General features: G+C 38.8%; 1 protein-coding gene across 1 annotated transcript in view; it reads right to left on the reverse strand.

Annotated features, from left to right (window-relative positions):
- The window catches only part of PDE11A (phosphodiesterase 11A), a 109,808-nt gene that overhangs the window by 80,778 nt on the left and 12,844 nt on the right, over nt 1-16,186 (reverse strand). The window contains exon 2 of the mRNA XM_058421327.1: nt 15,891-16,049. Within this exon, the coding sequence (XP_058277310.1) occupies nt 15,891-16,049 (159 nt within the window). The remainder of the gene's footprint in view (nt 1-15,890; nt 16,050-16,186) is intronic.

A 16,186-nucleotide genomic window follows, 5' to 3' on the forward strand; every position in this document is an offset into this window, starting at 1 on the left:
AATTTTGGACTGCCCAAGTTGTCATTAATCAAGCAATGAATACTCACCAAGACAAAGCTGTCTGACCAGGGAAGTGCCCTGGGTCATACACCCCTGCTTCTTACAGCTGAGTACAAGTACAACAAAAAAATCCAAATTCAGTTCACTGCACATTTGTCCATATTTGCTCTCCTCCTGTTTTTATTTCTTTTCCATGAGTTTAAATATTTCCCCAGTGCCTAGTATTTCCTATCTGCTTAAGAAAGTATCATTCTTAGTTTAAAGTATCTTTTGATACGCATTCAATCTTGTCGCAGTTCTTACACCCACTCATTTTTTTCATCTTTTGTCTTCTTTTTTAGTTCATTTTCTTCTCAAATTATTTTCAACTTCATCTCTGCTGATGAAGCAACTTATTTATCTAATAGTTCTCAAAATAAAAAATGTCTTCAATTCACTAGTTATTATTTTTTCAGTAGTAAAAAAATCACTACTTCCATAAGGAAAGTATTTTTTTTTAATTTGTGGAACTAGAAGAGGCCAAAAAAGAATGGGTGAATTCTGCAGGCCTGCCTGTGAATTGTCCTGAAATATTTACTATACAGTCTTGTAAATGGGATTTGTTCTTGCTACTTTTTCATGACAAAATTTTTACCAGTACCTGTGTCACAGTGAATTTTATGGTGTTTTTAGGAACTGAACTCAAAGCACAAATTGATTTCACTGAAAAAGACCAATAGATGGTGCAGTACTATCAAATCCAAAGAATCAAAGAGCTCTATAGCCTTATACAAATTACCTAAGACATTTTATAAATAAAGCGCTTGCTGCAAAGAGTTCAGCGATTCTGAAAACAAATGATTATTAATTTGTAGCTGTAAATCTGATTTTATATGCTGGGGAAACAACAACAACAACAACAACAAAACAAACAAATAAAAAAACTAACAAAAAACAACCCCAAAACAACCAAAAACCAACAAGAACAAAACCAACCTAACAAAAAAATCCCAGGACAAAAAGCCCCAAACCACTGGGAAACCTTCCCCCCCCCGCCCCAAAACAAACAACCAAACAAACCCTACACACACTTTTTCAATCTCCTGTTTCTCACAGCTGCTGGTCTAACACCGAGCCTTTTCTGGCATTGGCGCTGCTGCTCCTTCCTTCCCCATCTATCCATTTTTACCGCTGTGCAGATTTCATGGAAAGCCAAACACCAAATCCTTACTGAGAGGGCAAAGGAGGCTCCAGAGCACAGGAGTATTTCTGATTTTATCTGCTTTCATGCATGTGGCTGGCAGGTCATCTCTGCACCAGCAGCAGTGTCACGCCATCTCGCTGGTGGCTGGGCAGTGCCACTTGTGCAGAGCAGCACACAGGGCCCCACAAGCACTACAGGGCATTTTCCTGCCACCTGCAACAGGAATTGCAAACAAATCCAGCCTAAAAGCCTGGAGTGCCTTAATACCTTCTCCCTAGACTGACCTGGCAGGTCACAGTCCCTCACTGCTCTAAGGGACTGTTCTTAAACACCTGGTTAGAGTTGTTTTATTTGTCCCCAAATACTCAGCTGTCCACTCAACAGTTACACTGGGTTCTTAATTTCCTCTAACCAGTTCAACAATGCACCTTTCCTCATGATAGCTGCAGTTATGCTGCCTTCAATGTCGCCATCTCACTCAGAATATAATCAGCATACAATTGTTTCTCTCTTTTAAGTGGAAGAGAAGATTAGGTCCAGTAGCCAGCACACATAGAAGTAAACAGTCAGAGCGTTGTGGTTTCTCAGCTCTGCCAGTGACCTGGAGGCTTACTGCAAGCCATTGCTTCTATATGAACATCAGTAGAAGATTTCAAAGTACCATGAAATCATTACAGAAGTAAAAAGAACAAAAGGTTTTCATTTCCTAAGAAATATTAATTGAAAACCAGATTTTTCCCCTGTTCCCATATACTGCGAAAGTTTAAGCTCTCGATAAATCTGTCTGTAACAACAGTGAATTTTTCCCTGTTCCCCAAGCAGCTCTTTCCTTTCTACCACAATTTCTCTGTACTGAGGTTCAGCCAGGCACTGGACAGGCATTGCTTGTTTTCTGTATTGGTTGCCAGTGTGGGTTGCAGCCTCCTGCTTCAGAGCTGCTGGACCTCCTCCTCATCCTGCAGCTGAGAAAGCACATCAATATTTCCATTTTTTGGGGACTATGAGTAGCAGTGTCACTGCTCTTAGGTCTCCATGGGAGGAGACACCTCTGTAAAGTTATACTATGTATAATTTGACTCTGTAAAGTTCCCAGCTAGCAGCTGGGAAATGAAGTGACATAAAGCCAAAGTAAACAGAAACCATGGATTTCTGTGTCAAAATGTGGCAGTGTCCAGTCCTGTATGTGGCTGAGCATGCTGAAAACCAGGACTTCCACAGTCATCCTGCAGATGTGATTTACGTGATGACAAAGGTTACACTTCCTACCATACCTAAACAGGGTCATTACCAACAGCTACACCAGCACTACCAGACTGACTGCAGTAAATACACAAATACCCATAAAGCTTCATTTTGAATATAAAAATCAATTTCCTGCTCATATGTTCAGCACCCATATACTTTCTTCCCAAAAAAACCCACCTAAGCTGCACTTGAATTTATAAGTAATTTGTATTTACGGAAAAAATCTTTCCCTTCCCACACACTGTGTGAAGGCAGAAACTGGCAATGGCATTAACAAAATCAGTAGCAAACTGGTACTTTTCATGTTCCCGTAAGTGCAAAAGAAATGTCAAAGGTATCAACCAGTCATTTTATACTCTTTGGATTTCTGAAGGCAAAAGCCAAGTCATGAATGGCTATCACAAAAAACTTCTGCAATTCGTAGAAGTGCACAGGGAAACTTCAAATACATGAGTTGAGATTGGACTTGTTTCATTGAGGAGATATTTCTCATCATGAGGCAATTAAACAGGTACAGCTTTAATATTTATATTTTGATAGAAGTAATGAATTTTGCACACTGCTTTAGGCCCATTTACACACTTTTTCAGGCCTGTTTAGCACAATTGTGACTGCAAGTCGGTGTCATTAAAAGGAGAATTAGTCTAAAGAAGTAGATATTGCTTGAAGCAATTTTTTTTTTTTTAATATATAATGAGTGTGTTGAGTCTCATCAGGTTGAACCAAGAAGAAAATAATCTGGAGCATATTTTTTGCTCTAAGTGCTAACCCTCTGAGTTAGTCTCCAGACAAAAACTTACCTTACTCAGGGCTCTGCTATTTCTCCCTTGTATATGCCCATGAACCTCTTATTTCTGTTCCTCTTGTACAGGCACAAACCACATAAGTTTCTCTGTTTTGCACTGTGACAAGAGCACATCAGTTTGGGGACTGGCTTGAGCCTTATATTCCATAAAGGAGCCTAGTTGCTTCCCATGGCTATCAACACATGAAGAGCCCAGTGAATAAAGCTACTGACTTTAAGGTTCAGCCCAACACTTGAAATGCTAACATGCACATTATTAATGCACTTTCTATTCTATTGAGCAATGTGAAATGAAGAACACTCTCTTACTGTGTCCAGTTCTGGGCACCTCAGTACCAGAGAGGCACAGAAATCCTGGAGCAGGTTCAGTGGAGAGGTTCAGTGATTAGGAGACTGGAGCTTCTCTCTCGTAAAAAAAGTTTGGAGGAGCTGCATGGTGCCAGCAACAGGACAAAATGCAGTGAGCAGAAAACTGATTAACAGGAAGCTCCATGTGAATATGAGGAAGAATTTCTTAACTGTGTAGCCTTTTGAACATGCAGAAGTTGTTATAAAACCGAAAGAGTTTTTTGCCGCCACCAAACACTTCTTCAGTGTTTGAATGAGAAGTGACACATGAGTTCTATCAAATAGCAAACCTATTAAGACTCTTAATAGATCACAAATACTTCCATCTGCACAAGGCATAAGGAAAAAGAGGGATGCTAGCAAAAGCATAGTAACAGGATAAAAGGGAATGTGCTGAAGGAAGACAACACTGCTTGTTGCAAAAATGGTGATGCAGCTGTTGAGGAAGAGAGGAAAAATGAGAGAGATGTAGAACAAGCCATAAACTAGCAAGCAAAATGACAAGCTCCTGAAGATGCAATTAAAAGAAAAAAATGCTTTTTTCAACCACATTAACAGTGTTGGGCTTTTCATAGCACCCAAGCTGTGTATATCCCAGCTAGCTCACAGCCGAGTGTCAAGAATTCCTTTCCAGAATTTTAATGTGCAATAGCCTGTCAAAGAAAATATTTTCAAATTTTTGGGAAAAAAAATATTTTGAATACACTAAAAGAAAAAAGCAAACTCAAAGGAGTTTTTTCTTGAGGAAAAAACCCCCATTTACCTTAAGCATCTAAAATGTGATAAAGCTGTAAGTTGAAAAAATGTTCTGTCAGAACAAGTCCAGCCACTTTCAGCATCTAACAAAAGGAAATGTTCAATTTTTAATAATTGATGATAGTGCTAGCCTGAAGCACCAATACATTCAGAGATGCTGGATAACTTTATGGATGAACAGGGACACAGCTATTGAGTGCAAGCCATTTCTTGGATCAGGTAGCCAGAAGACTATTTTTGAGTGATGATACCTGAAATACACTTAAAGTCTCTTCATCTCGTCAGCCTCAGAAGAATGCTGCAAAGTGGGAGGCGAATAAAGTCTGAGGCTACACAACAAAGCCAGGACAAAGAAATAGCAAACACTGTTCAGTATCGAAGGCAGATACGAGAAGCCTCTCCTAAGCAGGTGTTAGAATCGGAAGTGCAAGTAGGTGAAGTGAGATTCAGTAGGATTTTGAGGTAATAAAAAGGGCTAAGAACTGGAGGAGCCGTCTGGCGCCGTAGTGCCCGGCATCCACTTGATGGCACTGTGAACGGGCCACTCGTGCCTCGCCGGGACGGCGCGGAGCGCTCGCTCCCGCCCCGGGGCCAAGCGCGGGCCGGGCCCCGGCTGCCGAGGCGCGCCCAGCCCCGGCCGGGCCGCGCTCCCGCGGGGCGAGCGCCCGTCCCAACGCGCACCGGCGCCACAAGGACGGCCAGCTTGATTTACGCTTAATTGTCGTTTACAAAGCAGGCTGCCGTGCTAAAAGTGTACAAAAAATAGCAGCAACACGAAGCTGTAGGAGGGTCACCCCTTATCTTTGGGAGTCCCTCCTCTAGGTGTTTGGGCTCACCTGAAGTCTGTAGTGTTATCACCACCAAAGAGAAATGCAAGCCACTAGAGGGGGTGAGACCCTTTTCTGGGAGCGCAGAGTGCGAGCCTCAAGCACAGGAGCGCAGGATGCTTTCCGTGGCTCGTCGCTGTGCCCTCAGCCTGGGACTGCCACAGCTTTTCACTCCCTCAGCCCTGCCCTTTCCTGCCTCCTTCCTCCTCTCCTCTCTCCTCAAAAACCTGTCTTAAAGCGGTTACGGTTTCTGTATCCTTACATGTGCTTCTAAACGCTATTTAACAATCAGCCCATTACTGTTTGGGGTTCTTTTCTGTGACAAATGAAAGTGATAAGGTATCAGCATGCAGCTCCGGTTACTGCAAAAGTACAATCGCAAGACCACGGAATTGAGTATTAATTCAGTAGTCCCACTGCCATACTAACAGGAGAATTATAACCATGCCGCTAGATATGGCAGCAGATACTCGCAGCAGCACCTACTGCAGAGACCTTATTCTCCAAGAAAAGCAGAATCAATTCACAGAATTAAAATATTGAGACAAAAGGAAATGCGAAAGAAAAAACCTAACACAGTTCTGCTGTTGTAACTCTGCCATTGTAAAAGATACATCCAGATACACAATGTTCTGGTTATTGTTCCTGATACTCACTTTCATGATTCACAGTTATATTCAAGTGTTCACAATTATATTTATATAAAGTCTCACTGTAACTTCCCATCAGAAGTACAGCAACTATGCCAGAAAAGCAGGTTCTGTTTAAAAATATTCATGAGATACTGTTTTAATGGTTAGATACTTCCCACTCCAACAACACATACTACTACAAGCATCTAACATTTAATCTTTTTATATAAGCAAAACCAGATCTTAGTATCTGACTTGACATATCTATTCTAATAAAATCCACAAAACTGACAGCAGATGCAAAGCAGAAGGCCATGCATATTATAATAAAATTAAATTAGAATCAATTCTGATTATTCATCTCTAGTTCAGTTTTCATAAAAAGAAAGTCTAAGTACCTGATGAAACAATAATTGAAGTATTTTGTTTTAATATTCAGAACACACTACTGAAGTATGACATCAGTGAGGAACATGATCGCTGAATGGTTACTCAGTGGAACTCATTTTCCTATACATTTTATGGAATCCTCCTTATACACAGAGGCTTATCAAGTAAGTTTCTCACCATTCCTACTCTGAGAACGGAATTTAATTTTTAAATATTAGTTTTAATTTTTAAAGTATGTTAAAACCTGTAATAGGTTGAGGGGGAAAAACCCTAATCAACCAACAATCCCCCTCTTTATTCTTCCAAAAGTAAGCATTAATGCAACAACTTCAAACTGATAGCTGGGCACATAAAAAGACTCAAGCTCATTCCCATAGGCTTTTACGGTGGCTTTTCATATCCCACTGGAATGGCCTCTGCTTCCTACGTATGGTGACTTCCTAACACCCAGAAAAATAAAATGCTTTCCATTTCTGTCTGAACCGCTTGGTCTGGCAGCAACTACTGAGTTCATCACCCAGTGGCCAGATGTTCACGAAATCAATCAAAACCAGAGGTAATTTCTCCACTTATAGGGCAAGCTACAGTGTCTACATTACATGTTTTTCCAAAACGTAGTTGCTTTAATTTGTTACTGAGAAGCTTCTTTTCAATCTGCTGGTTTAACACTTCTGCAGGCAGACTTCAGCTTTTGTAAGTCATCCACACCTTCACTGATCTAATTTTACCAACTCCTCGAAGTTCAGAATTATTTGATATTTTTTAAGAGATTAGGGATCAGAGTCTACCCTTGAAACAGCTGTATTATAGAGGTGATATTTCAGCTGCTGTGCATGTCAGGTAGGGTAGCAACAAACTTTGCCACCACTGAGAACCAAAATTTCTGGTCATTCAGGATTAAAAGCTCATGACTTTACACTTCGAGTTGAAGAAGCCCTGAAACCCTAGTCTGGAGCAGATTACCAAGCTTTGTGATTCAAGCACAGAAGCAAGTACACAGGCCCCTCTAGGTATATTTTCTGCTTGGGGTGTCAGAAAAAGAAAATTCAGATTGTCTTTATGGTAGCTTGTCTTGGCAAGCTCCCTCCCTTCAAAGGCTCCTCTCCTTGGTAGGGAGTAGTACCATTTTCACAGCTGTTCTGCTCGGTGGGACCAGTCTGCAGGGCTGCTCCAGCTCAGACCACCACACGTGGTCCTGCTGTCCTGTAAGATATCCCACATGGGATATCCCACTGACACTCACCACATGACAGCTAGGAAATCCCCAGCTCTTGGATGTCCAAAAGCTCATCGCTGCTTGGCACTAAAACCATGCCACAACACTGGAGAGCTATTATCAAAGAATTTGCTTTGTAACCATGACACCAGCTTTGCAAAATGCTAGTCTCTTTTTATGCAGCAAGAGCTTTTTCTTACAAAAAAAAAAAAAACCAACCAAAACCCACAAACCCAAACCTAACACAAACCCCACCCCCCCCCCCCAAAAAAACCAGAAAAGAGAAAAAACCCAAGGTTTTCTTTTTACCTGTTCTACCACATGGACAGCAAGTTGCCAGCAAATTAATACTAAGGTTAAATTCATGTCAAGTTCAGTGCAAAGACTTTTGCCTTAATAGCTGCCAGTATAAATACTGGGGTTTTTTTCACTAAAAATGTATGTGGATAATTATTCTAAGTAAAAAGGTTCCCCAAAGACCAAATTAACAATTAAGGGTCCTACTCAGAGCTTTCACAAAGCACTGTTAAATGAAGCATTCTTCCTGGTGCCTCGCCTCTCCCACTATGCTGGTCACAGGAAACATTTTATAAATACAGTTCAAGAAACCTGTTAAGGGTTACCTGAAGCGTTCTGCATAATTTCCTGCCTGAAATTTTTGATCAGCATTCACTATTATGAACAATGGGGCTCAATTCTCTTAGAGTTTCAGCATTTCAAGTATAAAAATCATCATAGTATAGTTTTAACCCTAATTTAGTGCTTGCCAGCTATGCAAGAGGTGAAAAATTAGTATAATTTATGGTTAAACTACTTCATAATTTCATTGAGCTTTCATAATTTCACTGAGCTCTAGTCTAGAACACATAATCTGGCTGCCCAATAGCTCTTTAACTTGTTGACTAATTTTACTGGTAACCCATGTTTTTCATGCTTTGTTGTAGGTTGGGGTTTTTTGAATTAAAACCACAGCATCCTCAGTGATTCAGGACACTCTGGAATCTTTCATATGAACAGACACAGTTTTCGCCAAAATTAATAATCAGCAAAATGAACTAGCTAGTTAAGGGACAAACAAAACTTTTTATTTTCATGGTAACACAGTGACAGCAACAGAAGCAATGAAGACATGGCCAGGCTTTCAAAAACAGTTCTGGGTGTAACTAAAAGGCAGCTCTAAAATGCTAAGAAAACTCAGTTGTTTTTTCAGGCTCAAGTGTACAAAAGATTGATTCAAATGTCTTCTAATTCTCCAGATATGGAAAGTACCAATGGTCAGAGCGGTGAAGAGGCACTGAGCAGGGGTTTTGGGGAGCAGGCACCCCTCCTGCCAAAGCAAACAGAAAAAAACTGCGGCATCAGGTAAGAACTATGAAGATTTTTAGGGCAAAGAAACTGGCATGAAAATGAATAGGGAATGACCTTTCACTCTGTCCACTAAAAGCAAAAAAAGAAGGAATAGCATGAAATTAATTGAAGTCGCATGGCAGTTCTTCACACAATTTGCAGGATATTGTGAAAGTTATAAGGTTTTCTTGCTTCAAGAAATGCCTGAATTCCTAAGCAGAAAATCCCTGGGGTGGTATTAAATACACAGATAACATGTCTGGCCCTGAGCTGCAAATAACAGTACGCTGGTGGGCTATTTGAGAGAAATACCATCCCATGCTTGCCTCATTCCAGGCATTTGCTTTCAGCTGCTGACAGAGAAAGGTCCCATGAAAGATGAGGACAAGAGTTTTATTCATTTGTGGCCACAGGTTCAAACAGCCATTTCCCAGATATAGGGGGAACACATTGCTGCATCCTCCTAACAGGCATTACAGCTATATTGCTGCTTACATACTCCAGCTGCTGGGATGCAGACAGGAATTTCTCAGGTGAACAATTGTAAAGATAGCATGGAGGAGGACTGAATTCCTTCTAATGTACAATCAGGAGTTTGCCAGTTAAAGAGCAGCTATGCTTTTGCAAACAAATCAAAGACAGCAGGGTGGCACAAGTTTCTGGGGAGTGAGAAACGCTATAGATAAAGCTGGGACAGAGATGTGAAATACTAGATGCAAAGCTGGGACTATTGAACAAACTGCTGAAATGGATTTTTTAAAAAAATTGTTTTGGTTTTTTTTTTAACCAAATCCGTTCAAATAACAGATGCTACATGCAAAGAAAGCAGTCAACAAGGCTTCAAAAGATCAGACTGAGTCAAAAGGAAGGAAAATTATTTCCTTATTATAAAGTAAAAACAGTTAAAATTGAAAATCTGATAGCACATATGGAACCATCTAATGCCATTTTTAGAATTATGTTTCAGAAGAGAAATCACTGTAAAGTGATTTGCTCAAGGGGATACTGTGAATCAGTGCTAGAACAACAATACTGTTTTAATTACAGTTTCTTATTAAGCCTGTATTAACTTGCTGAAGGTCAGAGGTTGACTTAATTTTTAGCAAAATTATTTGCTAAGAAGTTTTCGATATCTCATCATATAACCTATAGCTAAAGATAGGTTCTGCGTCACTATTCCAGGGGGAAATACTTTTGATGGCAGGAACTGCTGTATGAACATTTCATTCTGCTTCAGGAAAGATCGGCAATTCACAGGAGATGCAAAATGCTGTTTTCTAAAAGTATATCAAGCCTTGAAGTTATTATGAAGAACAGCTAGGGAGAACTGAATAGACTGACAGAAGTTCAGGAAACACTTCACTAGGGACCAAGACCTCCCATCCAGCCCAAAGGGCACATCTCCAGTAACTGGCAGAAACAAAGGCTTCACCAGCTGTTGACCACAAAGGTTTCCTCTGACATGCTTCTGTAACAGGGCCCCAGTGCAGATTTCACTTCAAGCAAACAAGATTTTTCTAATAAGCCATCTGACCAAAATAATTTACTTGGTTTAAGGGAGTTTTGCCAAGAAAAGAAAGACAGCTGAATGTAAAAACTTTATTCCTTAGGTAACGGGAGAACAGGGGTTTATCCAGGAAAAAACCAAACCAAAACAAAACAAACTAACAAACAAAAACCCAGACAAACAAAAACAAACCAACAAAACAACAGAAACTAACTTTTGTAATCAATTCCTAATATAGACAGTATCTAAGAGTTACACTGTAACACAAGTAAACATCATAGCTTTCAAGACCCTCAGGCTTTCTTTCTAATGACAGATATATCAAACAAAATTCTAATCCTCCCGAGCCTTTGTATTATTGTTGTTTTGGTATTCCAAGCTTTTAAGTGAAAAATCTATTAATAAAAATATGAAATATTAACATCACCCTTTCTGGTTACTAAGGTATCTGAGAGTTACCATCAGAACTGCAGAATTCATAGCTTTTAGTCTTGTTCTTGAAAAATTTATTCTGCTTCTGATTGAATAATGTAGTATGGCTGCACAAAGGCTTCCATGATTTTGTTGTATTACCAGTCTTCCTGAAAAGTTTTTCTTGTGTATAACCAGTAGAGATCTGGGCTCCTTTCTCCTTCTGCAATGCCTTGTGAATACTAATGAGAGGAGAAAACAGAACACAAGCTCCAGGGTTATTTCTATACTTCAGAATCTGCAGGAATACCCAGCATTTCTCTTAGTAAGATTTAGACTGAAGGTACTACTGAATGCTTCATAATGCATGTCTCTGAATATATAAGTGTCCTGGGTTGTCCCTAAACCAGGACAATGAGTTATACTCATCAGTCTTCTGGATTTTCTTCGAACAAGGTTATAATTAGTAAAAGTAATTTTTGATAACATGATTGAAAAAAACACCTGGCCCCACAGAAAAAAACCCATGACAATTCATCTTGAGCTGTTCTTTAGAGGAAACCCTTCCTGACACCAAATCTGACCATTTGATTATCTGTTTTATGATAACATTTAGAGCCATCAAGCAAATATCAAGAATTTAGTGTAATATGTACCATAAACACACAGCAACAAAGTAGCCCACAAGCCTAGGAAAATACACATTTCTATTTGAAAAAATATATAGTTCATTGAAATATCCCTGCAACACCTCTTAGGCAGGTTTCCAGACCTCAGAGATAAAGATGTCCAATTCAAATATTAATGGCCAGTCTCAAAACAGAGGTTTTGAGAATATTTCGAGTTCTGTGATTAAGAAGAAATCTAGACTTTCACCTTAACTTGAAAGCATGGCTGAATGTATACAAGACTGGAATAAATCTATGCAAATGTCTGTCATGGCAGTCATTTTGTGCTGTTGGTTGCAAACCAATGCTGTAAAGCTGCCTTGATAAAGCAAATATCCTAGTGGCAAATTGCTTTAAACTCCCCCAGCAAAACAGTTCAGTTACTGTGATTTATTTTAATTTAGATTTGTGTAGCAAGTACTTTTCCAGAAGTGTGCCTAATAGACCATTAGAGTTTTCCCAAATAGCCGTGGTGCTTCAGCACCTTCATCCTTCAAATGTCTTTGTTATTTTCAGTCTTCTTTCAGCAAATTTGTCTCTTGTACTGGGAGGTAAGTGACATATGGGCCACATGATACCTTTGAGGATTACACCATTTTTAAATAATAGCTTTTGGTGTCTCACTGCCATGTCAGAGAACCAAGGCAGGTATTAGCAGGAGGTTGTCACATACTGCAATATATGGAACACACAAAAAAATTCTTTATCTTATTTGTTTGTCATATTTCTTTGTAGTAGATACGTCAGTTTTTTTCAGATGACTTTATTTTGGTAAATTCCGCACATTCACAGAGCTGGAGTTATCATTTTCACAGCAGCCAGAGATGCTTGCTTGTTCTGGTTCACTTCCTATTCTGGTAGCTTAACTTACATTTGATTATTTCCCTAAGATAAAGAACGGTCCTTACTGACTTTGAAATTGCTATCTGCCCGTGTCCTAAGCTCATCATGCAAAAACTCACAGAAAATTAATTAGCAGGTATAACAAAATCCCTGTAAATCATTCACCTCTATTGTAGACCTGATGTAGGATATATTTAAGCTTTAGCAAATATGGACCAAGAAGAGCACAATAAATTGGAAAAATCAGAATCACAAGGCTGCTATTAGGAATGTAAGAAATAAGATGTTGGAGCATGAGAACTTTTATCTTCAAGCCCCCACAAACCAAATACACATCAGGTCAATCCTGGAATTTATAGACGTATATACCTCTTAATAAAACTATCCACAGAGCACGGACAACCATACCCAGTTCTTACTTCCCCCTCCCAGGCCTCACTGCATTCACACTACTGGTTTTCAGCAAAACCAGCAGGGTTTAATTCGAGATGGCAGCCCTGGGTACTTTCCCTGCAGTCAATTCTCTTCTTTCCGATGAGGAGGATGTCAGAGGCAGAGAGAACTAGGATGCCAATTTAGGTGACCATGGAGCTGCTGTTGCTGTTTGTTAAGCCTCTCTGATAGAGGACTAGATCTGCTTTGGCACTGAATTTTGGAAGACTATAAAGGGCAGACACTAATCTAAACCCCAGGCTGTCAAACTCTTGTTCGGCTTTTCTCACCAGTCCTGGAACAAGCATGACTCACCAGCAAACAGCACACACACTTAAGAGAATCTTCAGCACAGTACAGGGAATGCATGTTAGGTGCACTGTTCTTTCCAAGGGTTCGGGGCTTTTATCTTTCTACTCTTTGTCTGTGCAAATGAACTTGTCTCTTCGCTTGCAAAATATGTCTAAAAGTGTCACCTGCTATTTTTCCAAAAAGTTACCAATTACACAACATAGTGTGATAGTGATGGCTAATATGGGTAATACGGTATTCCAATATGGTTTGTATCAAACTGAAAATCTCCAAAATCAATCTGTTCAACTGAGACACTAATGTTGGGGTGACAAAATGCATTGTGACACTGAACATCTTTCTCTCATGCCCGTGGCTGTCATCTAATTCTGCACTTTAACAATGAATTGGATGAAACATCCCTAACACCAAAAGGAGAAAAGAAATTTGGCAGTGGGAAACAATATTAAATGTGGAAAATTCACTTGTATTTGTTCTTAGTTCTGTGCTTTTAACACTGTGGTCAGAAATGTAAAAGAAAACCCTGAGAATCTGCCATGAAAAACAAAACCAGAAGAATTTTGCAATATAATACTCCATTTTAGATACTGCAAAATATAAACTTGGTTACAGCTTGAAAACATTAAAAACTCCTCAAACCTTAAATATTTTATTTGCTATTAACTTTCTGAGAACAACTAAGAGTACATAAAAACGAGGCTAGCATCTACTTAATTCTAATTGGAAACATAAGTCTTTGTTTCCTATTGACTCAAAACAGCAGTGAAGCTAAGGGACATTTCATTATACAATATAGACTCGTTGTTTTATAAAAAAACTCCAACAGATTATTTTAATTGCTTTGCACAATACCAAGAGAGGAACGACACTTGCAAACAAGGGCCAGACTGAAATGATACTGACATTTCTCTGAGAGGGTTTCAAGGGTAAGAAAAAGACTGCTAATTTACATTTTAATTTTCTAACCATTATGTAGCTGCTGATTGTCAGAAACTGTAACATCAACATAAAGCTGCATATAAGCCTTTTGCCAGCTATTTATCGGGCTTTTCTGCACAAGCCACCTCAATATCCAGGCTACCAAAGTTTTCTTTTCTTATTCTGAAGAGGGTTTCTCAGTTTTCACCTCACAAACATCTATGTTGATATTATAGTTAAAAAATCCCGTTTGCTAATCCTGCAAGACAGTTCTCCTGAAAGTATGTGCTCTCTTGCTTCCCAGAGGTATATCATGCTTTCTAGATTACCAACTGAGTGAAAAAAAAACCTTAAAAGCACAGGTTTTGAAATAACAGCACATGGACTGCCAGGCCTCACTAAATCCAAGATCTATTACAGGGCAAAATGATGGTTATGTTCTCATTTACTTTTCCATAAAATCTACATGTCAGAACCCATTCAATATATTCTTGAAGAGTTCTAACATGTAGGCTTATAATAGGTTTATACAAATTACTGAAAACAAAATAAAGATGACAAAGTATGGGCAATTTGATGATTTTTAGATAATATTTGGTAGTCACTGAATGGAAACAAATGCCACAGCATCAGCATCAAATATTCATACATTAGAATATTTATGTAATGCACAATTCAATGTACACAGTTGTTTTGCTAGTTGAATGTAGGATAATCAAATGTAGGATCCATGCTAAAAGCTGTATTTTAAACAAAATTTCCTTTACAAGGACAGTACGAATATAAAGAAGTGCTGAAACCTATTCAGGGAAGGTTTAATTTGCATTTAGTTACCCACTGAGGCATACATTGCTAATAAATCAATATTCAACATCCAGGATTCTCAAGAATCAAAAGAAACTCAGAAGCAACCTATGGTTACACAAGTTCAGATAGCTTCTGAAGAAGGAATTTAAGAAGTACTGGATAACTTCAGATAAAGAACCATCCGAAAATTGTGTGTTATATTTAAAGTTAGTTAATTCAATCTAAATCACTATGCCAAATCTGTTATTCAAACACCTTGGAAAAAAAACCACCAAGAGTTAATTATTTTTATTAAAAAAACAAAAACAAAAACAAAAACAAAAACAAAAACAAAAATGGTGTGTAGAACATTAACTGCATTTGAATCAATATAAAAAGCTTTTTGGAGGAAAAGTCTGCCTCTAACTACACTCCCACAAAAACGAGATTCAACACAATTTCTATACACCGAAGAGTAGTTCCCTATTACGTGCTTGAAGGAGATTCCATTTCCCTCTCCTGGGCTCACAGAGTTGCAGCTCTGTTCCTCCCCAGTTTGCTGCCCTCTACCATTCTCTTCCCCAGTCATGTTTTGGCTTCATGCACGTTTTCCCTCCAAGGTCAGCTGAATACATCTGCCTTCAACAGCAGCATTTCCTATTTTCCCCTGTCTTTAATTCAAGTTCCTTTTTTGCAGATACTTCTACTTTGCTGCCTTTTGAGGTCACTTTACTCTCCAAATTCCACCTGAGATACAGATACTTGGTGTTCCTTCCCATCCTCATTGTCCTTTTGTCCTTAAGTATTTGCAAGTCTCAAATATTTTAGAATAACATATTTGTATATGCATAATTTCCTCTAAAATAAAATTTGTTTTGCATATGTTACAGGCATTTAGCCCATGGAAAGTGCTAAAAGAAGACCTTGAGTTTTAGAGTCAGCAAGCTTAGGAATATCTCTGTGATAGTTTTCCCTCAAACTAATTCTTAGAGGTGCAGTTTTCAAAAATAAAAAAGCCTTCCTACTAAGGTCTGCTGCATAAGATTAGGTTGAAGTTTCAGCCAGAGATACTCAGACACTTACAGAAGAGATTTTCTATTTCCTCTTTTCTTTCTTATTTTTATTACATTTTCTACTGAAAAAACAAAAATGCCAGAAAAACATCATAAACACAAATTGAAGTGCTATTTACTAATTTAGATTAACTCTTTAGACAAGCCTGCTGAATTAGAGAAAAAATTTAGAAAAGTAAATGTAACCTTACCTTTTCATCATCATCAGAAAAAGGGGCACCTCCTGGAGTCTTATTTATTGCTTGGGCAACACCAATAATCTCTCCATCACTGTTTCTTATGGGCATGCACAAGAGTGACTTTGTCTTGTATCCAGTCAGTTTGTCAATCTCATCATTAAAGCGTCGATCCTTCGAAAGAAAATAAGGAAACATTAACATACATTTCATACATCTAATCTTTCTTCAGACAGCAAAGCACTTTTCTCAATGCCTGATATAGTATTTTTCAGTAGCATTAGGATGTTGCTTCTCTGTTATCAGCCCAT

This window comes from Hirundo rustica, chromosome 7 (assembly GCF_015227805.2).
Source record: "Hirundo rustica isolate bHirRus1 chromosome 7, bHirRus1.pri.v3, whole genome shotgun sequence".
NCBI lineage: Eukaryota > Metazoa > Chordata > Aves > Passeriformes > Hirundinidae > Hirundo > Hirundo rustica.